Raw genomic sequence first — 25,872 nt, 5'->3', positions numbered from 1 at the left:
CTCGGGCCTCGCCTCTTCCCTGGCAGGGCTTGATGTGGGACCTCAGGCCACAGCCCCCACCTAGTGTGGCTTGATGGGGGACCTGAGACTGTGCTCCCCTACCCGGTGTTGGGCTGGGAACCTTGGGCTGCGTGCGCCTCTCCCCCCCCCCCCCGCCCCCTGCCCAGAGGGGCTTGAGGGGTAGGGGTGGCCAGGTTTGGGTCTCCTGGGTTTTCGAAGTGTGTGCGGGTGGGGGGGGGGGAGGTACACGACAGGACAACGGACACCTGACTCTAGGTCCCATAGCACGTCCCAGACTCTGATAGGAGGGAGATTTTCATATACATTTTACTAATTTTACCTCTGACACTTCTATTATAGAGAAAGGGCAAATAGCAATATTAAAAATTTCCTTTATTTCCCTTTTAATGTGCACAAATTTCATGCACTGTGCCACTAATTTATTTTTAAAAAGTTCCATTAAAATATTGATTTTTTTTTCACAGAAAGGGAGAGGGATAGAGAGTTAGAAACATTGATGAGAGAGAAACATCGATCAGCCGCCTCCTGCACACCCCTGACTGGGGATGTGCCTTTAACCAAAGTACATGCCCCTGACCGGAATCAAACCCGGTACCTCTCAGTCCACAGGCCGATGCTCTATCTACCGAGCCAAACCGGTTTCAGCAAAAGTTTCATTATTTTGACATAGGTACATATGTGCTTTATGTTTTTCATTATTTAATTACTACAAGTAAAGGCTAGGAATTATCTTTCTTTTAAATTTTTTTTTTTACTGTTTCACTTCATTTCTGCTGTGTATGTGCTCCATGTGAGTGATGTAGGTGCTATGGAGGTGTCTTCAGACTTAAAAACGGTGAGAATCGTGTTATGTCGCACCGTAGGAATGGATCTTCAACGTAACCCGAGGACCTACTGTAAAAAACTAGAAACAATGTATAGCTTTCAAATTATTAGAGGGGAAAAATGGTTATAGAAATTTTATTAAAGTAAAATGGGAGACAAGGAGAAAACTTGGCAAACAGCCTCATGAGTATATAAAAAGTTGATTTATGACAGTTGCCATGGGATTAAAAATTGGGGAAGAATTTAATAAATGGCTTAGTATGATCTGTGTCCATACGGTAAGAAGTAGACCCTATTTCATGCTATACACAAAAGCAAATTTAATTTGTAATAAAACTTAAAGGTAAAACAAACTTTTAGAATTATAAGATAATCTTTATAACATTTGGAATAGAAAAGCATTTCTTGAAGTTCAAAAAGCATAAATTATAAAGAAAAACATTGAAAAAGTTGGCTACATTTACATTTTAAAACTTCTGGTTAATAAAGACTATAAACAAAGAGGAAAAACACACAAGATAGCCTTGGAGAAGCTATCAGTTTTTAAAAAATATATATTTTATTGATTTTTCACAGAGAGGAAGAGAGAGGGATAGAGTCAGAAATATCGATGAGAGAGAATCATTGATCAGCTGCCTCTTGCACACCCCCTACTGGGGATGTGCCCGCAACCAAGGTACATGCCCTTGATTGGAATCGAACCCGGGACCTTTCAGTCCGCAGACCGATGCTCTACACTGAGCCAAACCGGTTTCGGCAGATATCAGTTTTTATCTGATACCATTTGCCTTCAGTCTGAAGAATTTCATTTAGCATTTCTTATAGTGCAAATCTGTTGGTGACAAATTCTCTTAGTTTTCTTCTATCTGAAATGTTTTTGTCTTTATCCTGAAGGACATTTTTGCTGGATACAGATACTGTGCTGACAGCTTTTTTTTTTTTTTTTCTTTCAGCATTTTAAAGACAATACTTTGGAAAAATTTTTTAAATTATTGTTTGCTTTATCAAAGCCTCAAGCCTCCAAGAAATTGCTGCTTAAATCAAGTTTTCTTCTAATCACAAAGATATTTGTCATCTCAGAAATTTACATTATATTCATATTTTTTTTCATAATGATTCCAACTTATTTTACCCAAAGTTAACTTTTCAGCATTATTGTTTTCTTTAATTTATTAAAAAGATGTAATTTAAATTGATTTTTTAGAGAGAGAGACGAAGGGAGAGGGAGAGAGGCATATCCGTTGGCTAACTCCTGCATGCACAACCCGGGATCTAGTCTGCAGCCTGGGCATGTGCCCTGACCGGGAGTTGAACCAGTAATCTGTCAGTGAGTGCACAGGATGACACCCAACTGAGCCACCCCAGCCAGGGTTTCAGCATCATTTTAAAAATATATATATTTTTATTGATTTCAGAGAGAAAGGGAGAGGGAGGAGAGATAGGTACATCAATGATGAGAGAATCAGTGATCAGCTGCTGTTAGCATGCCCCACACTGGGGATGAAGTCTGCAGCCTGGGCATGTGCTCTGACTGGGAATTGAACCGTGACCTACTGGTTTGTTGGTGGACACTCAACCACTGAACCACGCTGCTGGGTTTCAGCATCATTTTCTACATCACCAATTATCTTTGAAGGATGAAACTTCTGTGTGGGACGTGTTTTTGGAAATGAGTAACAGGATTAGCCAGATCAATCTGTCAAGCAGTGAGGTAACATTGTCCAGTCCTGAATACATTTTGAGTCAAATTACAGTTTGTGAACATTATGCCAATACCACGAAGCTTAGCCACCGTGTATATTGTAGTGGGCAAAGTTGCCTGTACATTTTGTTTTTTTTGCTATGCAGAAACATTTAAAAAAATATTTCTATTGGTTTTTAGAGAGGAGCCAAACCAGCTGATGCTCTATCCATTGGGCCAGAAACATTTTTTTTATACTTAATTCACATATTTTTAAATTGGAAAATATTTATTTTCAATATTTTGTACGTAGTATATACAATTTAACATTCTTTCCCTTAAAATAAGGATTACTTTTTGTTGAGATGAAAAAACATTAATATAGTCACAGTTGTCAGCATTAAAAATAATTGGTTAGCTTAAAATTCTGACCCTATGGCTTTTGCTAAGTCAACTTGCTGTGATCATTGTTTCTCAACTTTCACAATTTGAATGAGAATGGTTGGCGATTGTACCGTATTTTAATTTTAAAAGACTTTCACATCCATTATACCATTTAATCCGTCCAATAACTATGGGTAACAGGGCAGGTTTTAATACCATTTTACAGATAAAGAACCCGAGGCTTAGGGAGATTAAAAGATTGGTCCTAGAATGAATATGTGGTGGAACTGAATCTTTTATCTAGTTTTAACTTCGAGTTCAGGCTCAGCTTGTCTGCCCACTCTAGATGATTCTTTAAGTATATTCTTATTAATATGCATGATGCCCCTTCCCATCCTCTTCTCTTTCTACTGGCTTTGGTTTCCCAGCAAAGGGGCTTCATAACGAGTGTTTCCCCTTTCTGTGTGGTTCCTCCAGTCTCCAGTCTTGTATTTTCCTTTTTCTGTGGCTCTTCCAGCCTCGCCAGCTACGGAAATCTCCTTTCTGAGCCCCGACTTCGACTTCGGGAGTCTTCCCGCAGCCCCCTGGCAGTGGGACCTCCCCTCCTAACCATCAGCAGGAGCGCCCATCAGGGAGGGGTGCAGAGGGCAGGAGCGTAGCACGCCGGGAAGCCATGCTGAGGGTTACTTCTGCATTTCCTTCCTTGCGGTCCTCGGAGCATCCTCGCCGCCCTCCGGCCCGGTTCTCTCCAGCCCGCCCCGGATCCGCCTCCCCCCTCTTCCTCCCGGAGGCTGAGACGGAGCGTGGGACGCACCTGTCAGGTCACCCGGCGGAGGCGCCGGGGGCTGCTCGCGGAGCAGGATTTACAGGCCCGGGGAACGCCGATGGGAGATCCTAATGGTCGGGGACTCCGGCACTTTAAGAGGCTTTTCTCTGGGAAATACCCGTCCCCTCCGTGCGCCTTATGAATGGAAATACTCCTCCCCCGGTCGAGCCCATTTTCCCATTTCACCAGGAGCCGCAGCTCGCACTCTGCTTTCGGTCTCCCCGCCCACAGCAACGCGGGCAGCTCCAGGAGGGGACGGACAGGAAGCCTTTGGCCGCCTATTAAATCCCACCCATTTCTCCGGGGGCGATTTCCTAACCTTCCGGGACCGAATTCTGCAATTTGATGTGCGTTTTGTCCGAATGGTAGCGACACGGGCCTAAGGGAGGGGGAAAGCGAGGGGGTGGGGGGTGGGGGGTATGCGTTCTTTTCCTCGCAACATCGCTGGCGGAGCGAGGGAGCTCACACGACACAGATTTTTGGGCAAAGCCTTTCCATCTGGACAGCACCATGTCCACCAAAGCGGAGCAGTGTAAGTAGCAGCCGGCCCGGCGTTCTGGCCCGGCCTCCAGCTGGGAACTATTGCAGTGGCGGCGTTTGCGGCTGCCGGGAGACCTTGGCATCGTGTGGTGCGGGGGTGGGGGCTGAGGTTGGGGCGGGTGCGGGGTGGGGGCTGGAAGCGGTGGTGGGGGAGGGTGGAAGTTAACGGCAACGCGGCGCTGTCCCCGGTGCTGAAGCATAATGCAGCCTGCGTGGGGCTTGTGGAGGGGTTTTCACAAGACTGAAAAGACCCTGCGAAATGAAATTAAAATGGGGTCATTCTCGCGAAAAAAAAGAGAGGAGGTCTCATATCTTTCAGATAAACATTTCGGTGTCTCTTGTTGGAGTGGGGGAAGGGGGCAGCGGCACATCAGGGGCGGGGAACTGTCAGTGCAACCAAAGCCGGCCTAGCCTTCTGAGCATGCCCAGTTCTCGGCGCTGGAGCCATAGGGGAGTTTGTCTGCAGTTTCCACTTGGGGTTGGAGAGGCTAGAAGGGACGAAAAAGGGAAGGGGGCTGGGGAGAGCCAGGAGCCTGGCAGGATCCAGTGTGAGGATAATCAGCTTAGGAAAACCAGCATATGCTAGAACTAAGCACAGTTATGGGTTAAAGCCGGAGTAGGTGCTTGCAAGAAAGTGAAAGGGTCCCTGGGGAAATGATCTAACCCTTTGTAGGGCAGCTCACACAAACTATAACAAATAACAGGAGGATTTTAGTTGTTCCAGTAATGACTGATTGTGTGTTTGATTGGAAACAACCTGCTAACTCCTTGTGGAAAGAGGAAGTTTCTAATATGCTCCCTGTAGTCTTTTATTGCAGTGTGCTTTAGTAGGCCTTCAGTATGCAGTTAGTAGGCTGATTAATGCGAAACCTTTTCCTGAGTGCACTTGCGGGATTCAGGTACTTAAACTTCTGACTGCTTTTTTTTTTGAAATTAAGCAATGCGTTTGAATAAAAAAATATATATCTAACCTTATTCATCTAGTTCATCTACTTCTTTCAAAGTAGTACACAGTTATGTTGATAATGTTGTCACTACTTTAAAGTCTTTTTGTAATTCTTCTTTGGAATGACTATTAAAGCCATTCTGGGAGAATTTGTGTTTACCCAAAGCAGTAGTCTCATTATTTGGGGGCAGTAGCATGTATGTGATAAAGTGCAATCTGTCACTTATTCACCAGCTAGATTAAGTGAACTGAAAACCAAGGAATTCCAAGATTGATGGTTCAGTAGAGATTGACAATACACCCTTACCATCTAGTATTTATACCTTTTTGCAATGTTTTATTTCCTTATCTGTAAACCTGGGGTAACAATGCTGATGGGGTTTTTGTAATTAGAAATGAGAGAATACATATACATGAAAGGTTGAGTAGTGAGCCTAGCATATAGCAAGTACTCAATAAATGATGGTTATATTACTGACAGTTATTTCCCACTTAATAGTCCATCTCTTCTAAATAAGAAGTTCTTTTTTATTTTTATTTTTTTGCTTATCTCCAGAAGTTAATTATAAACCTCAAAAATACAATTTGCTTCTATGGAGGCTTTCAAAAAAATTGCATGCATAATGTTTTGAGTAATGACAACATACTTGGAATCAATGTGGATCTTCCCACTTGAGGCTATCACACTCTTGAAGGTTTTATTCCAGTGCAGTCGTTAAAAGAAACCCACCACTTGGCATTTGATTTTATAGTTACATATTACATAAGTAATTTCAGGTTAAAGCCAGTGAGTATTAATTTCCTCTTCCTGTGTTTTCTTTTCCTTGTTATATTTTGAGATGCACTGGATACTTTTTGTTGTCTTTTTTCTGGACAGTTAATGCCAAGATAAATAAAACCTACATATGGACCGAGCTATGTAGTACCAGTAGTGTATAGTTAAGTAGCTATTTTAGAATTGTTTGTAAAACAGTTTTTTTTTTAAAATCTGTAGATGATAGAAAGGACACCATGTGGATTTGAGTTTTGCATGGCCCTTTTGATTAACTGTGAGACACTGGGCAATTAATTTAATAGGTTTGTGCCTCTTTCAGAGTTTTCATCTACGACATGAGAAATAGTAGCAGCAGCTAGTTTTGTTCAAACCTAAGGGTTTGGAGGGCAAATGAGGTAAACGAGAGTAGGCTGTAAAAAGGAGAAGGATGCTTTGGGTGTTTTTAAGTATCTTTATTTAGAGTGAGGGTAGAGAACAATTTCTTTTTCTTTTACATGCATGAACATGAGTGGGTTGACACTCTAGTGCACATTATAAACTTGAAAATAGAGCAAACACATAAAAGACTTCATAGCTGATGTTCATGAAGGGTGAACACTTTGTAATAAAGAAAAGTTGCAGGTCCGTGGCATTTTAGCCTTGGACTCGGTAGGAGTATGATTAAGGGGAAAGAGAAAGAGAAGGAAATGCCATGAGACTTTTCCTTTCTACTGGATGTGAAGACTGCGATTGGATTTTTCTCTTCTACTGGATGGGAGAGAATGAGAGAATTCATTTCTCCTCTGCATTCAGGAGGTGTATAGTGCCACTTGCCTAAGTACCAGAAGGGGAGAATTAGATTTAATATAATGTCAAATATTATTTTTGTTCTTCTTCTTCTTGAGGCCTCTTGATTTAGGTAAAATCTCACTGGTACAGGAAGTAGACATAGTTTGGTTGAACCAGCAAGAGGAAGTACTTGCCTTTACCCAAATTACGTGATTTACCTTGAAATGTAATGTACCGTGGATATGTGAAAAAGATTTTGTTTTTATGTAGCGGCGTTTCCTTTTATGAAATAAGTGAAGTAGTAATAATGATGAAAGAGAGGCTAATTTTAGCAAATGTATAGTTTGGAGCCTGTTTTTATGCATATGATCTGTTTCCAATGCTATATGTAGAACCATCATAACAGAAGGTGAAAGCTTCCTAGCAATTTGTCAGGCAATTGCGCAAGAGTTAATTTTTTTCCCCTCCGAGTGCTTCTTTTTCTAACAAAATTCACTGTAGTGAAAATGTTTGTGTAGCTGATATAGAATCTGGAATGATAAAAATAAGAATTTATAGTTCTTTTATTTGGAATTCTAAAGAGGAGCCCAAGTCTCCTGCACCCCCAGCTTTTTCCATCTTCTAAGAGTTAAAATTGACCGATCTGGAGTACTTTGGATGTATGCTTCCAAAAACAGCTTGCTTTTGACAGCAGCAGAATTAAGAGCTGGGGTTCCAGAATCAGTCTGCTGCCCGGGTGTGAATCCTGGCTCTGCTTCCTAGTATTTGTGTGACCTTGAACAAGTTAAGTCAACCTCTGTAAGCCTCGAATGCATTAATATATGAAATGGGGATAGTCATTATTGTTGTGAAGTTTAAATGAGAGGAACTAAGAAAAGTGCTTAGCACAGAATCCTGGCACATAATAAGGAGTTATAAATGTTAGCTATTATCATTATCATTATCATCATCATTAAGTATCTAATCTTGTGCTTGCTGCTATATTATAAATTTGGAGCTAGCACCCCAGAAAAATATTATTTAAATGGGACATAGACTATTGAACTTTTTTTAAAATTTAAATTTCTCTTTTCCTTGTCTCCAGGTCTCCTCTACAGCAATTAGCCTAACCCATTTTTGGTGTGAGGCTTGACTTGGTCTATTTTATTTTATTTATTTACTTTTAAAATATATTTTATTGATTTTTCACAGAGAGGAAGGGAGAGGGAAGAGAGCCAGAAACATAGGATGAGAGAGAAACATTGATCAGGTACCTCCTACACCCCCACCCACTGGGGATGTGCCTGCAACCAAGGCACATGCTCTTGACCGGAATCAAACCTGGGACTCTTCAGGCCACAGGCCAACACTCTATCAACTGAGCCAAACTGGTCAGGGCAGACTTGGTCTATTGTAAACAAAACATTTCTAAGGCATGAACTGTCTATCCATCACCTTTTGTATTATGATAACAGTGTAGCAGCTGGTAAACATAAATCAGTTATATAAATATCCATCAAAATGTTTGTCAAGTTTGGATATTAAACTACTGATAATTTGAGCATAAACTGAGAATAGCCAATGATAGAAATGTAAATGTATGCTATTTTTAATGTATTTATCCTACTCAACATACTTCTCTCAGTAACTAAATATCTTTTTAATTACATCAAAACCAAACATTTTAAAGAGTACAGCTAATTAGCAATATGATTTGAAGTTGAACTTGGCCCTCTCCTATACATGTTTAGGGACTGTGCTTGGGGAAATCAATCAAAATATTTTTAAAAAAAAATTTATGTACATTATATGGTAGTATTACTAAAATAGAAAAGTACTTCTCCTTTGAATAGCACTGTAGCCTGTACTTGTTTAAAAATCTTTGCACAATGTTGCTAAATTCTTATAGATGAAATTCTGGTTTTATTAATCTTTTATTAAAATATTAGAGTATGTGTTATTAACCATATTTGTGCTAGCAAAAAGAGTGCATGAGTTTTACTCTTGTCTTACATGATTTCTCTGCATCATTTGACACTACTTTCTGCATTCCTTATTTAAACTCTTTTTTCTTTCTCTTTTGACTGTTCTTAGTGAGATTTTTTTTAGTGCTACTTTCTTCTTGCACTTTATAAACAGGATCCTGTCATTAATCCTTTCTCACTCTCTTTTTAAAACCTCACAGACTTTTGCTCTTGTTCAGTCTCTTAACAGTTATCATTCTTTGTGGATGACATCCAAATACAATTTTCTAGTCTAAACATGCCTCTTGCACTATAAGCCTCTATTTCTATCGAGGCATCTATGGACATCCCAAACGCAAACTCATAGTCTTCTGTTCCAAATTTTTATTTATTTTTATATATTACTCATTTCAATGAGTGGCACTACTACCTACCCATTAATCCTAGTCAATTTGGGCATCTTCTTAAACTTCTACTCTCTGTTATGAGTATTCAGCAAATCACCAACCCCTGTTGATTCTAGCACATCCAACCAAATTGCTGCCTTAACTCCTTGATCAACTCACATTGGAATGTGGTTTTTTTTTTTTTTTTTTTTTTTTTGTGTGTGTGTGTGTGTGTGTGTGTTTGTGTGTGTGTGTGTGTGTTTAAAGTTCCTCCAATGTATCATGTTTTTTTTTGTTGTTGTTTTGTGTGTTTTTGTTTTTTTTGTGGTTTTTTTTTTTTTTTTTTTGCCTGAAATGGCTTTCTTCCCTCGATGGCCCTCTTCTTTGCCTTTTTATTGTTCAATATTTAGTTTGGAAGCTTTACTTGATTGCCAGTCTTACCCTGTATGCCCCTCTCGTGTGCTCACACTATATTGCATGATTAGCTTTCTTGTTAGGTGTCCACATTTACTTTGTGTATAGACTGTATTATGTTCATCTCTGTGCCTCTAGTGTGCAAATACTTGTCTAGTGAATAGTGTTTACACAAAAACCGTTCCTTGAATAAGTAAAAACGATCGAGAGTGACTTAAAAGTCTTGTATTTATAAAAAGATTGCAGCCCTGACTGGAGTGGTTCAGTGGACAGAGTGTCAGCCTGAGCACTGACAGGTCTCGGGTTCAATTCCTGGTAAAGGAGATGTACCTGGATTGCAATTCATCCCTGGCCTGAGCAGGAGGCAACCAATCGATGTGTCTCTCATATCAGTGTTTCTCGCTCTCTCTTTCCCCTCACTCTCTAAAAATCAATGGAGAAAAAATATCCTTTTGTGGGGATTAAAAAAAAAAAAGGATTGCATAATCGAGTTTTCAGATAATTTGAAGATTACACATTGTCATCAATGTGAAGTTCTGTTTTTGATATGGATTTACAGTTAAATAAAAATACATTTGTCAAAAGTACTTAAACATAATTGCTGAATTAAATTTTATAGTATTTATATAACAAATTATACCTTTCCTGAACATTTATTGTGTTTTTGGTTCTTTCTCATCAGTTAAAATTTTCTACTTATGTTCAACATAATAATTATGATTTCTAATTAGTAGATAATCTTGGTACCAGCCAACTGTTTTTCTTAAAATAAAATAATCATGCATCTGAAGTCTATAACTCTTTTTTTTTTTTAAATATATTTTACAGAGAGGAGGAAGGGAGAGAGATAGAGAGCTAGAAACGTCGATGAGAGAGAAACATCGACCAGCTGCCTCTTGCACACCCCCTACTGGGGATGTGCCTGCAACCAATGCACATGCCCTTGACTGGAATCGAACCTGGGACCTTTCAGTCCGCAGACCGATGCTCTACCACTGAGCCAAACCAGCCTCGGCTGAAGTCTGTAACTCTTTATGCTGTAGTTTGATATGGATCATTTTATAATACACTAGAGGTCTGATGCGTGAAATTCATGCAAGAGTAGGCCTTTCTTACCTGGCTGCGGGCACCAGCTTCCCTCTGGACTGAGGCTTCCCTCCAGCCGCTGGCAGGGACCCAGGACCCAGGCTTCCCTCCAGCCCTGGCTTGGTCTGAAGGATGTCCAGAATGATGTCTGGTCTAATTAGCATATTACCCTTTTATTATTATAGATACTAGAGGCCCGATGCGTGAAATTTGTGCAAGGGGCTCGGCCCTTGCAGCTGCGGTGGCTTGCCTTGGCCCTTGCAGCCCCACCTTCGTCCAGAAGGCTGTCTGGAAGGATGTCCAGAAGGTCGTTTGGCTGTCTGGTCTAATTAGCATATTATGCTTTTATTATTATAGATGTTCAAGTTTTATGTTGGTTACTCTACCAATAAATGGGATTTAAGTTGGGATTTTCATTTTGCAGTGTTGTTATATTGGAAATTCACGTGCATTTATTTCTTATATTCTGCAAAGATATGAGTAGCTTTGCATAATGGGTCTGTCTTTTCTTTCATTTTTATTTTTATACATGATGGCTATTGATTTTTGTACTAATTTTATAACTTCATTAAATTATTTTCTTTTTGTAGTTGGTTTTCTATTTATCCTTTGGGTTTTCAAGATGCATTATATAATTTAAATATAGAAAATAGTTTTATTTTTTCTTTTCTGTCCAGTTCTTATATCTCTAGTTGCTTTATTTCTAATTGGATTGTCAAGTATCTCCAACACAATGTTAAATATTACAAGGAGAGTGAATATTATTCTTTTAAATTTTAGTTAGAAAGTTTCTACTATTTCACTTTTAAGTAAGATATTCTTTTGGGTTGAGATATGTACTTAGGAAGTAACCATCAATTACTATATTATCGACCTAAAGAAAAACCTGAATGGTGTTGAACTTTGCAAGTTCATATCCTATATCCATGGAGACCATGTAATTCTCTTAACTTTATTAATATGCTGGATTGTATTTTATCATATCTTATTTAATAACTAGAGGCCTGGTGCACAAAAATTGCGGGGGGGGGGGGGTGTGTGTCCCTCAGTCTAGCCTGCACCCTCTCCAATCTGGGACCCCTTGAGGGATGTCCAATTGCCCGATTAAGCACAATCTTATTGCTGGCCTAATCATCCTTAACTGCCCTCCCTGCTGGCCTGATCGCCCACAACTGCCCTCCCCTGCAGGCCTGGTCCTCACTAACTGCCCTCTCTGGCAGGTTTGGTGCCCCTCAACTGCCCTCCCTTACAGGCCTGGGTGCCCTCCTCTGCTGGCCTGGTCACCCCTCACTTCCCACAACTGCCCTCCCCTGCTGGCCATCTTGTGGTGGCTCTCTTGTGTCCACATGGGGGCAGCCATCTTTGATGACATGGGGGCAGCCATCTTGTGTCTTGGTGTGATGACCAATTTGCATATTACTCTTGTTAGATAGGATTTTTGCATTGATATTCACATGTTAGATGGGATCATAGGTGTTTTTTCTTTTTTACAGGGGTGATATGAGAAATATGGGAAGTAATTCTAGTCAGGATCTATGAACAATGCTATATTTACTACATAAGATGAGTCTGGAAGTTTTCCTACTTTTTCTATGCTCTGGAATGATTTTTGTTGTTAATCCTCACCAGAAGATATTTTTGCCATTGATTTTTAGAGAGTAGAAGGGAGGGGGGAAAAGGAGGGAGAGAGAGAGGGAGAGAGAGAAGAAGGAGGAAGAGGAGGAGGAGGAGGAGGAGGAGGAGGAGGAGGAGGAGGAGGAGGAAGAGGAAAAAGTGTGAAACACTGATGTCAGGGAGATACATCCACTGGTTGCCTCCTGCATGCACACTGACAGGGCTGGAATCCACCTTGCAACCCAAGTACGTGCCCTTGACCAGGAATTTAACTTGTGACCCTTCCATGTGTAGGCCAATGCTCCAACCAGCCTGCGGTATGCTCTGGAATGATTAAAGTAACATTGAGGTTATCTGATCTTAAAAAGTTCCTTATAGTCCCCCTGTAAAACCCTCTAGCCTGGTGCTTTTTAGTAGTGGAACTCTAACTTCTTTCTCTATTTTCTCTATGACCCTTGTTCTATTTGGACTTTGTGTTTCTACTCGGGTCAATTTTGGTATGTTTTATTTCTCTAACAATATATTCAGTTCATATAAGTTTTCAAATTTGTTTGCATAGAATTATGCAGAAGTGTCTTTTAGAAATTTAACAATTTCTATTATTTTGATATAACTCCTTGTCATAGTTAATGTGGTGTATTTAGTATAATTTGTATCTTCACCCTTCCTTTAAAAACTTATTTATTTATTTTTAGAGAGAGAAAGAGAGAGGAAGGGAGAAAGAAAAGCATTGATTTGGTGTTTTCAATTATTTATGCATTTTTGTATGTGCCCTAACTGGGAATCAAACCCACAACCTTGGGGTTTTGGGTTCTAACCAACAGAGCTACCCAGCCAGGGCCCCTCATTTGTTCCTGATTGAGTGAGTTAGTGGTTTGTATGTTGTTGATTTCTTTTGTGAGGGAATAGTTCTTGGATTTGTGTATTCATTCTATTGTTGTTTTCTAAATTAATTTATGCTTATATTATTCTCCTTTTTCTTGGTTTCTTTTGGAGGTTATTTGTTAGCTTTTTGAATTGGGTATCAATTTATCTACTTTAATAATTTGATATAGGCCTTTAATGCAATATATTTTCCTTTGATACTTCTTTTTGTTGTAGCCCATGGACTTCTTATATTGTCAGGCTTTTATTATTTTCAAGAGATTCTGCAATTTAATTTAGTATTTTGCCTTGGAATCAAGAGTTATTTAAAAGTGTGCTAATAAAATCCATGTGGAAAGAAGTTTTGTTCTTTTAAATTTTGTTATTGATTTCTGTTTTTATTGCATTATAGCCTAAGAATAATATTTGCATTATTTCTGTTCTTTGGAACTTAATGAATTTTGTGTGTGTGTGGCCTAACATTTGGACACTTTTTGTGAATGTTCCTTGTGCACTTGAAAATAAGTTTAATCTTCATTTTTGGAATCCAGAGCTTGATATATTCTATAAGACCTACCATTATGTTGCCTAGGTCTTCTATACTTGATTAATTTTTAGTTGGCTTGATTTTGGATTGTGAGGTATGTTGAAAGTTTTCCTATTAGTGTGTTTGTCTATTTCTCCTTGCATTTTCTGTAGGTTTCTGCTTAATGAAAATTATTATTATTATTGGGTTCATAGTAACTGCAGTGTCTTCATTGTGAATTGTAGCTTTAAGAATTATAAAGTGTTCTTCTTTATATATTTTAATACTTTTTGCTTTCAGTTCCACCTTGTCAGATATCAAGATTATGACCCCCTGTTTTCTTTTTGTGTTTGCCTGATGTATCTTTCTCCATCCTTTTATTTTTAACTCTTTTGAATCTCTTTGTTTTAGGTGTGTCTTGTATTCTGCATAGTGTTGGATTTTGCTTTATTAGCCAATCTGAAAATCCTTTTCTTTCAATAGGTGAGTTAAGCCCATTTACATCTATTGATATGATTAAAATGTTTGGCCTCAGTTCTATCATATTGTTTTATTTTTATGTCTTTTGTATCTACACTTTTTTCATTATGCAGTGGGTTTCATCTGCTTTCTTGTTCCATTGTTTAACTTTATACTATACTTTTTATACCATTAGTCCATTTTTTTTGGACTTAAATTGGTTTCTTACATTGAATAACATTGAAATTAGTTTGTAACTTTTCCCTTGCTCCTTCTATCTCAGTATCTGATTTAAAAGAATATCTTTTTACTTCCAATTAATATTAATTAGGTAGTCATATCATATGCACTCCTTATTTCCCCATCCCAATTTTTGATTACTATACTATGCTTTATTCTCCCCTTTATAACTATGGTTTAGCTTTGTTATACAAGGATATTTATATTTAATGCTCACAACTAATTCTTGTATTAGTATCTTTTGGTTTCTTTGGTTGTCTGAATGTTCTTCCCTGATAGAAAGGACACCCAGGATTACTGTATCCTGAGTTTTGGAAAGTTTATAATAGTTTACAGCTTTGTACTTGGAGGTCAGTTGGGATGGATGTAAATTACTTAACTCATATTTTCCTTCCTTGAGTGTCTTAAATTTGTTACACCATTTTTGTAGGGGGAATTAAGAATTGTTGAAAAGTCTGGTGAAGGTCTTGTTTTCTTTTCCTTATTTTGCCTGGTTGCCCAAATGTTTTTTTTATTTTTTTTATTTTTATAAAAGTAGTTTTAACTGTAATATGACTCACTGTTGGCCATGTTAAAATTATTCTGGTTTATCCTTTCAATATGTAATTTTGAGATTTTTTTCTTAAATTTTAGAATAGTGTTGTGGAATTATAGTTTTAATGTTTATTTTTTCTATTAGTTGACATTCTTTGCAATCCCTATCATATGTATGATAATCTTCTATATGGATCAGTTTTTATTGATTATTTTTAAAATCATTTCTTTTCCAGTTTGTTAGAGTCCACTATACAATATACTTTTATAGTCTTATATATGAGCTAGCTTATTCATGGTGATTTTGCATGTAAGTAGGGATATAATTACTTAGCCTTTAATTTGAAATGTCGAATATAAATTAAAAATTGAAACTTTTCAGTTGAATATTTTCTTATTTCTCATAAATCCAAAGTTTTTATTATGCGTTTAAGTACAAACATCTGACTATGCCATTATGTCTTCTAGTATAGACATGCCCAAGTACCTATGTATTGGAATACATGTTATTTTGTTCTCTTTTTGTTTATTATGGAAATGATAACATTATTTACTCATTTTGAAACCATAGTTGAATGAGTTTTGCTAAGTATATACAGGGGTAGGCAAAAGTAGGTCTACAGTTATACTATAAATAAACAATAATAAATACAATAATAAATTGTTTGATGTATTTACAATTGTAAACATACTTTTACCACTCCCTGTACAGTTGTGCCTTCCTCATCAGTGTAAAGAACAGTCCTTTAACCTAAAGAGATTTCTGTGTCCCTTTGCTCTTGTGCTCTTGACCATCTTTTTACCCCCAGTTCTGGAATTTCATATAAATGGAATCATTCAGTGCATAGTCATTTCAGTGTGATTTATTTTATTTAGCATAAAGTTTTTGAGATTCATTCATATTGTTGACTGTATTAATATTTTGTTTCTTCTTGGTGCTCTTTAATATTTCTTAGTATGTATGTATTTGGATTGTTTCCTGTTTTGGGCCATATGAATAATGTGCTAAAAGTATTTGCATACATGTTTTTATTCCTGTTGGGGGAATAGGTAGAATTGCTTGACAATATGGTAAATTAATATTTAATGTTATGAGATGTTACCATATTGTTTTTCAAAATGGCTGAGGGAGAGATAGAAACATCAATGAGAGGGAAACACCAATCAGCTGCCTCCTGCATGCCCCCTACTGGGGATCAATCCCATACCCAGGCATATGCTCTGGATGTGGAATTAAACCAGAGATCTCTTGGTACCTGGGATCATGCTCATTTCACTGAACCATACCAGCCAGGCTATGAAGTCCATTGTATCAACTTTTTTCTTTTATCATTGGTGCTTTTGGTGTGTTAAGAAATATTTTCCTTACTTAATAATATGAAGATTTTCTCCAGATATTTCTTCCGGAAATATAATAGTTTAATCTTTAACATTTAGGTCTTTGAACATCTTTGAGCCGATCTTTATGTATGGTATGAGTTAAATTTTGAGGTTCATTATTTTCATATGTAATATCCAGTTGTTCCAAATTCGTTTGTTGTATAATCTATCTTATCTCCATTAAATTATCTTGATAACTTTGTTAAAAATCAACCAACCATACATGTTTGAGTCTATTTCTAGACTCTGTTTATTAATTTCTATGTATATCTATTGCCATTGATATACTACTGTCCCTATTACTGTAAGTTTATACTTTGAAAGTAAGCCTTGAAATCAGGTAATATAAATCCTCCAACTTTTTCAAAATTGTTTTTTAGCTATTTTAGGTCCTTTGCTTTCTATGCAAACTTAAAATTAATATCTCCCTCCTTTTTTAAAGATACTTATCTGGGTTTTGGCCTGTAGGTCAATTAAAAAGGATTATTACTTTAACAACATTGAGTTTTATTACCCTTGGAGTGATACATATATATCTGTACATCTATCTATCTATCTATCTATCTATTATCTATCTATCTATCCATCTACACACACACACACACACACATACACTCTTATTTAGTTCTTGTTTAACTCCCATTATAAATCTTGTCACATTGTTTATTAAATTTATTCCTAAGTATTTTTATGAATGGAGCTCTTTACTAGATTTCATTTTCTAACTATATAGTGTTAGTATAGAGAAATATAATTGATTTTTGGGTGTTGATCTAATATTCTGCACCCCTACAATGTTCACTTATTTAGTCTAGTAGCTTTTTGGGGAGATTACTTATGATTTTCAATATACACCATCATGTCAACTGTGAATAAAGTTTTATATCTACCTTTCCAGTCTTTTTATTTCTATTTATTGCTTGTTGTAATGGCTAAGTCCTACAGAAAAATATAAATGAAGGTAGTGTGAGTGCACATCCTCAACTTGGGTAGAAAGCTTTGGGCCTTTCACAATATTAAGTCAACCTTGTATTTCTGAAATAACCCACTTTTGGTCATAATATGTAGTCTTTTAAAATATTGTTATGCTCCTTTTTGCTTATGCTTTGTTAAGGATTTTTGTACCTATGTTCATGATCAATATAGGTCTATAGTCTTCTTGTGATATCTTTATTTGGTTTTGGAATTAGAGTAAAACTGGTCTTATAAAATGAATTTGGAAGTGTTCCTCTTTTTATATTTTCTGAAAGAGTTTGTATAGAATGGATATTCAAATTTCCTTAAAATTTTGATAAAATTTATACTACTAAAGCCATTGGGATCTGAAGGCTATTGTTGTTGTAGTGTGTGTTCAGGGTAAGGGAAGGTTTTAAATTTTAAATTCAATTTAGTTGATACAAGCTATTCAAGTTATTTTTGTTGTTGCTTTAATTTCTTCTTGGTCAACTTTGTTATCTGTTTCTTTTAAGGAATTTGTTCATTTTGTACATTTGACAAATTTGTCTAGTTGTCCATTTATTGATGTAAAGTTCTTTGTAATAATCCCTTTTATTCTTTCTGTATATGTAGAAACTGTTGCGTGATTTTATTTCTGATATGGGCAATTTATATTTCTCTTTTTTCTTGGCATGTCTGTTTAAAGATTTATCATTTTTTTTATCTTCTCAAAGGACCATCATTTAGTTTTGATTACTTTTTAAAATTATTTTCTGTTTTCTATTTTATGATTTCTGCACTTACCTGTAGCATTTCTTTCTTTTGGTGTGGTTTGGATTTAATTATAGTTTCTTAGAGTGGAAGCTTATTTTATTGAGATCTTTCTGCGTTTCTAATATAGGTACTTAAATCCATAATTGTCCTTGTAAGCCCTACTTTTGCTGCATTCCACAAATTTGGATAGGTTATATTTTCATTATTGCTTAGCTCACAACTTTTGTAATTTATTCTGTATTTTTTTCTTTGACCCAAAGTCTCTTTAGAAATTTGTTTTTAATTTCCAAATATTTGGGATTTTCATCATTCTTATTTATTGTCTTTCATTTCTAAACATTCTGTTTTTGTCAGACAACAAAAGATTTCAAAATTTTTTGCATGAATTGGGACTTGTTTTATGGCTCAAAACATGGTTTGTACTGGTAAACATCCATCCATGTGCACTTGAAAAAGAATATATATTTTGCATAATTGTTATGTTTTCCAGTTGCAGCATCTGTTTTTTCATTATGGGGCATCTTCTTTGTCCTGTTAATACTGTAGGTATTGTTTTGAAACCTACTTATCTGATATTAATAATGCTACTCCAGCTTACTGTTTGGGTGGTATATATAGGGTAGGACAAAACACAGAGTTAATTCTGTATTATTATTTATTACTAGAGCACAGGTGGGGTCTGGCTGGCAGAGGGGTTTGGCTGTGGGTGATTGGCCGGCCAGCCCTGCCCCCTGGTCGAACTCCGGGTCAAAATCCCGGTCTAGGAGACAATTTTCATATTAGCCTTTTATTATATTTTCTATATGGACAACTGTAAACCTTCTTTTGTCCTACCCAGTATTTTGTGTTTATTTCCTTTAAACCTTTAAAATTTTCTTATTGGCTTCTTAGACATTATTTTTTTTTTGCATTTTTAAGTAAAGGTTGTCCTAGCAATTATAATGTACATTCTTAAATTTTCATAGTTAATATATAATTAGTTATGTACTACTCTTATTTAAAATGTAGAAATCTTGAGTCTTACAGGCAGGTAACCCTCTTCCTTTTGTAGTTGTTACGTATAATACATGTTATATAACCCATTAGACAATGCTGTGATTTAAATTCTAAAGTTACATGGTCAATAAAGAAGTAAAGATGAAAAACAAAATACATTATTGTCTGAGCCAGTTTGGCTCAGTGGACAGAAGGGTCTGACGGGTTCTGCGGACTGGAGGGTCCCAGGTTGGGTTTGATTCCTGTCAAGGGCACGTACCTTGGTTGCAGGCTCAGGAAGCAACCAATTGTTTGTCCCCCTCCCGTCCACTCTCTCTAAAAATCAATGGGGAAATGGGTGAGGATTAACAAAAACACAAAACAAAACAAACAAAATGAACAAACAAACAAACAAACAAAATATATATATAATCTTTGGTATTTACAAAGAGATTTGTCATTTCTGCTTCTCTTCATTCTTTCTGAGGAGCTATGTTTCCATCTGGCATCATTTCACTTCAGCCCCCCAATTTTTTAAGATCTTTTTTGATAGTGCAGCTCTGCTTATCTGAAATTTCTTCATCTGAAAATGCCTTTATTTTTCTTTTATTCTTGAAGGATACTTTTTTCTAAATATATAATTCTGCTTTGACAGCTTTTTTTCTCTTTTCAGTACTTTAAAGATATTATTCTATCTGGCCTTAATGATTTCAGAGGGGAATTCAGCCATCAAATTGTCCATAATATGTACGTAATACATATGTATTTTTCTCTTGATGCTTTCAAAATATATGTTTATCTTTGGCTTCTTTCAGCATAGATTGCTAGATGTTTATTCTGTCTGGTGTTTGCTTTGCTTATTTTGTATGTGAAAATTTCTGTTTTAAAAAAGTCAGATTTGGGATTTTATTGGCTATTATATCTTTTAAAAATATATATATTTTACTGATTTTTTACAGAGAGGAAGGGAAAGGAATAGAGAGCCAGAAACATCGATGAGAGAGAAACATTGATTAGCCGCCTCCTGCACATTCCCCACTGGGGATGTGCCTGTAACCAAGGTACATGCCCCTGACCGGAATCGAACCTAGGACCCTTCAGTCCAAAGACTGACGCTCTATCCACTGAGCTAAACTGGCCAGGGCGGCTATTATTTCTTCATACGTTATATATTTTTTCTGCTCCATTCTTTTTTGTTCTCTCCTTTCAGTATTCCATTTATACATCCTTAATTTTACTGTTTGATGTTATGTAACAGGTCTTTGAGGCTCTGTTTATTTTCTTCTTCAATCTTTTTTTTTTTTTTTTTTTTTTTTGGTGTGTGTGTGTGTGTGTGTGTGTGTGTATGTGTGTGTGTTCTTCAACCTTGAATACCCCTATTGATCTATTTCAAATTCATGTACTTTTTTCTCTGTCATGTCCATTTAACTAAGTCCATCCAGTGATTTTTTTTAAATTCAGAAATTTATATTTTTTCAATTCTAGAATTTTCATCCTGTTCTTATTTATTTATTTATTAAAATATATTTTATTGATATTTTACAGAGAGGAAGAGAGAAGGATAGAGAGTTAGAAACATCAATGAGAGAGAATCATCGATCAGCTGTTTCTTGCACACCTCTTACTGGGGATGTGCCTGCAACCAAGGTACATGCCCTTGACCAGAATTGAACCTGAAACCTTTCAGTCCGCAGGCTGACGCTCTATCCACTGAGCCAAACCAGTTTTGGCCACCTGTTCTTTTTTAAAAATCATTTTTATTTTTCCATTGGGACTTGTTATTTCCCTGATGAGTCTCATGCATTGAAAGCATATTTGGTTTTACTTCACTGAGAATAGTTATACTAGTTGTATGTACCTTTCTGTTAGTTCCATCATCTGTTTACTTCACCATGGAACGAGACTGATTTTCTTTTCTTCTGAGAAGGTGTTTCATTTTCTTGGTTCTTTGTATCTTGGATAATTTTGGATTGTATCCTGGACATTATAAACGTTAAGTTGTAGAGACTTTGGAATTGGATGAGTAGTGTTTCCTTTATCCTAAGTCCTTTTCTTGTCGGGGCTGTATCGTAACTTCTGTTGCTTCTGCAGCAACTTCTGATTCTGTTCAGATCTTCTGCCTGTAGCTGGGTTGCTTTGAGTCTGGTTTGTATCTGCGTGGTTCTAGGGATCCGTCAGAGAGGTGGGTACTCAGCGTCTGTGGGTCCCCTTTCCCTTGTGGGGTTCCCCTACTTGCGTTAACATTCATGTTTGCCAGCTTTCCTTTCCTGGTTCCCCAAGTCAGAGAGGTTGTGGCTCTTGGTTTGTCCTTGCTGCTGGGACTGCACTGAGCCTGCTCTCCTCCTCACCAGCTAGAACCCCCCCTCAGAGTCTGTCTGCTCTCAGGTTGCTGCTTTCCCATCTTGTCCAAACTTTGTAGGTATTTTCTGTGACAGGAGGAGAGGTTGTTGGTAGAGATTTAGTTTATCATAACCAGAAGCCTCTTTATTTCTTTTTAATTTTTTAAAAAATATATATTTTATTGATTTTTACAGAGAGGAAGAGAGAGAGAGATAGAGAGCTAGAAACGTCGATGAGAGAGAAACATCGACCAGCTGCCTCTTGCACACCCCCTATCGGGGATGTGCCCACAACCAATGTACATGCTCTTGACTGGAATCGAACCTGGGACCTTTCAGTCCGCAGGCTGACGCTCTACCACTGAGCCAAACCGGCTTCGGCTTCTTTTTAATTTTTAAGAATTCCTCCTTTCCATGTTTTATTGTACTCAAGCATTATCCATGTTTTTATTCCTGTTTGTACTGGTTGTCTTCGTTTTAAAGATATTTCTTTTATTTCTCATTATCTCCAGAGTTCTTTCACCTTCCTTTTCAGATTTTCTCTTTCTAGTCACCCAATTCAGTGTGCTTAATAAGTTTCAATAATTTTCTTTTAGTCTTTTTTTTGAAATCTGAGGCTAAAGTTTTTGTCTGTTTAGTGCACATGTTTCTGCTTCTTTCTTTCTCTTAAGATAAATCCGTGTAGGATTTTCTGTTGCTCATTTTTTAAAGCAAAATAAGTTCTTTGTGATTTTAGGAGGGAATGTCAGGTCAGGATTACTTTAGGGCTACTCTTTTATATCCTTGTTTTACAAAGTGGTAAAATATGCTCTTGCTCTTTCTAAGGCCTGATTTCATTCGTTGTCTTTTATTTGGACTTTCTCCTCTGCATCTGATACCCTTACACTGTTCAATCAGGATTCTACTCGCAGCAGTTCCTTCGGAGCACGGGGCTTTATCTTGCTTTGTTAGTGTTTAGAGTTGAGCCCCTGCTCCCTCATTAAAGATATTAGTACCTGGAGAACCCCATCCTGCTCTGACATCTGTTTCAGGTTGGGTCACCAATGTTCCCTGTGAGTACCTGTGGGTGATCTGAGAGTTCTCCTGTCCAGAGGACCCTTAGGCCCAAAGGCCTTCCTTTTGTGTCCTGCGTGGATGCCGAGTATGTGGATGGGTAGCTGTCAGAAGTTTGTCCCATCCTCTGATAATTGGTACACAGGGCTACTTTGTCACCTAATTTTGTTGTAGATATTTTCTTTGGGTTGTCATCCTCATTGTTCTGTTTGTTTTTAGTCGAGGGGCTTGGGTTGATTGATAAACTATGCTGCTGCCTGCTGGCATGGCTCAGTGGTTGAGTGTCAACCTGTGAACCAGGAGGTCATGGTTCAATTCCCAATCAGGGCATATGCCCAGGTTGCACGCTCGATCCCCAGTGTGGGATGTGCAGGAGGCACCCAATCAATGATTATCTTTCATCACTGATGTTTCTTTCTCCTTCTCTGTTCCTCCCTGGAATCAATAAGAATATATTAAAAGACAATACTCTAGCCAAAACCGGTTTAGCTCAATGGATAGAGCGTCGGCTTGGGGACTGAAAGGTCCTGGGTTCAATTCCGGTCAAGGGCATGTACCTTGGTTGCGGGCATATCCCCAGTGGGGGGTGTACAAGAGGCAGCTGATCGATGACTCTCTCTCATCGATGTTTCTAACTATCTCTCTCCCTTTCTCTCTGTACAAAATCAATAAAATATATATTAAAAACAAAACAAAACAAAAAAAAACAATACTCTATGCTGCTGCCATTGCCCTCTTCCCAGATCCCTCCTATTTTAGCATATTTAACTAGACTCTTAAAAAAACCCACTCTCTGGTAATTAAGATTAATTTCTTGCATAAATGATTGCACCCTTTAGAAGCAGGCTTGTGACTATTCACCCACTCTCTGTGTCTGTACGAAGATGAAGTCATGGCAGCCCCTTTAGTCCTTTCCTTTTTTCTGTTGCCACTCAGAGGCGATGACCAAAATTTGTAAGTATGGGAATCTGGAAATCAATGTCAATATTGTGTTTTCTTTATACCACTGTGTTTGGGCTTGCTCTTCAGTTCTTTTTTAAATTTATTGATTTCAGAAAGAGGAAGGGAGAGGGAAAGAGAGATAGAAACATCAATGATGAAAAAGAATCATTGATCTGCTGCCTTCTGCACACCCCCTACTGGGGTTTGAGCTCGCAACCTGGACATGTACTCTGAACAGGAATCGAACCATGACCTACTGGGTTATAGGTGGATGCTTAGTCACTGAGCAACACTGGCCGAGTGCTCTTCAGTTTTTTGAAATTAAATACTACATTGTTTATATTCACTACATGTTTATATACACGCTGAGAGGATGAAACTATAAAGAAAAGCAAAAGAATGCTTAAATAGAAAAAAACATTTACCTTTATGATGAGCGAGGGGGATGAAAGTAGAGCTAGATACAGATAAGATACAGTACTAGTAAATATCTTTTTAGCTGGTGGTGGGTACCTTCGTGTGCATTTAGTATTATTTTTGAAACTGTGTACGTCCTTTATTCTCTCTTTCCTATGGAGATGAGCTAAATGGAGTCTCTGAGACACAGTTTGAATCCAGTATCCTTGAGAGCCCCTTCTGGGGATGTCACTGAGCAAGGCCAGCAGTGAGTCCAAGACAAGCAAGGTTCACCATAGTTGGGGCTTTTGGAGGATGCAGAAATGTGAACCTCTGGCAAAAATATTGTTGGAGAGTGGGTTACTCTGTATTTTCTGCTTAAGCTCGACATGACCTACCTCTAGTTCTTAGAAGTAAGTAGGTCAAAGAAGAATTCTTTGGGGGTAAAATGTGCATCCTTAGGTGTTGCAGGAGACTGTGAAAGAGAGTAGGAACTTCATTGGCTTTTGGACAAATAAAAATGGGGGCACACTCACCCAGACATTCTGTTTCGGGTTAAAAACCCAGCATTTGGGTGTGGGCCCCTTGGTGATGACAGCTTTCAAAAGTCTCTCTTGAATCACCGTGCTGTGATCTTGACTGATTGCTTCCTATGCCTGATGCACAACTGGGCCTTTCCTAGGAGAAAGGATGGATGGGAAATATATTTTTTGAAACCATGAATGTCTAAGCATGTTTTTATTTTTATTTACAGCTTGCCTGAATAAGGACTTCTAATTCTCCCCCTGGGTTTTAAAGGCACTGCATCATTGCTGGACTTGCTCCAGGGTTGCTTTGAGAAGTCCAAAGCCATTTGTCATGGGTTTCCGACATTTTACAACGATGTGCCTTGTTATGTCTCAATTTTTATTCCTTATGGTAGACTTTTTAAATCTACTGCATTCTAAAATTTTCTTAACACTTTTGTTAATGATTTTAACTCTTTTGGTTCCGCTATTGCCTTTTTCTGGAACTCCTTTTATTTTGATATTGGACCTCCTGGGCTGATCATTTCTCACTTATTTTGCCTTTTGTTTGTTTTAGCTATACTTTGGGGGGTGGCGAATTTCCTTAATTATATACTATATCTTCTAACTTTTTATTGACTATTTATTTCTAGGAATATATATATATATATATATATATATATATATATATATATATATATATTTCTATTGATTTCAGAGAGGAAGGGAGCAGGAGAAAGAGATAGAAATATCAATGATGAGAGAGAATCATAGATTGGCTGCCTCCTGCACATCCCCCATTGAGGATCTAGCCCACAACCCAGCCTTGTGCCCGGACTGGGAACTGCTGAGCCATGCCAGTCAGGCTCTAGGATCCTATTTTTAATTTTCAAGGATTCCTTTGTTTGTTTGTTTTCTGCGTTTATTTATACATTTTTTTGAATTTAATAGAAAATACTATATTGTAAACAAGTCAGTTGATTTATTAGCTTAAAACAAAATAGCAGCGCAATCATGTATAAAAACTAAAGACAAAATGCGGGTGCCAAATGCAGCACTTTAGAGGCAGAGCTAGGCTCTGAAGGATCTTCCCTAGAAATAGAGGCAGCAGTAGCTTAAAACAGGCACAAAGACAGGGAGGAGGAGGCTCAGAAGAGTACAGGGAAGGTAGAGAACAGGCTCACCTTGTGAAGGATAAAGAGACAAAGGAGATCTATTTCCTGATGTTCTGGAAACATCAGAGCATGCCACATAAACCTGAGAGGGGTAGAAGGACAGGTATTTTAGGTGGGGAAAGGCAGCTTTAGAAGCATTTGTGTATTGTCTTAGCACTCAACTCATGTGTTGTGATAATTCATAATTGATCTGCTTGCCTCAGCCCCCGTCACCTTGGCTGAACACCACGTTGGAATTATGCCGTGTCTATTGCCCCAGTGGGCCTTCTACTCATTAGTGAGTATGTAAGAAGAGGGAGTCACAGGAGGCCTTGGAAGGAAAGCACAGGACTCTGGTGGAAAACGGCTTCTGCCTTCCTCAGTGCTGGAGGGTCCCCGAGGGAGAGGCATTTGATGTTGCTGAGCCCCTTGAAGTTCTGTTTATCAGTAAAGCCTTTTCTTTAACCCTATGCTCCCAAGCCCTCAACTCTCCCCCTAGGAGTCCTCAGAGTTCATGGAAAGGCCAACTGAGAGAGAGAGAGAGGGGAAAGAAAGGGCCATTTTCTTTCCATGGCCAGGATTTTA

General features: G+C 37.8%; 1 protein-coding gene across 10 annotated transcripts in view; it reads left to right on the top strand.

The window, feature by feature from the left end:
* Window positions 1-3,792: 3,792 nt before the first annotated feature.
* The window catches only part of UNC79 (unc-79 homolog, NALCN channel complex subunit), a 205,130-nt gene continuing 183,050 nt past the window's right edge, over window positions 3,793-25,872 (top strand). For 9 of the 10 annotated variants that reach the window (XM_084873273.1, XM_084873267.1, XM_084873263.1 and 6 more), the window contains exon 1: window positions 4,150-4,269. In XM_084873273.1, coding sequence (XP_084729399.1) covers window positions 4,248-4,269 — 22 coding nt within the window. In that variant the 5' untranslated portion in view covers window positions 4,150-4,247. Of the gene's footprint in view, window positions 4,085-4,149; window positions 4,270-25,872 lie in introns of those variants that run through there. The other variant, XM_084873274.1, reaches the window with a different exon arrangement.

Source organism: Pipistrellus hanaki, assembly GCF_964339955.1.
Source record: "Pipistrellus hanaki genome assembly, chromosome: 1".
Taxonomy (NCBI): Eukaryota; Metazoa; Chordata; class Mammalia; order Chiroptera; family Vespertilionidae; genus Pipistrellus; species Pipistrellus hanaki.
The sequence above is the reverse complement of the archived record's forward strand: the minus strand, read 5'-3'. Positions and strand labels throughout refer to the sequence as shown.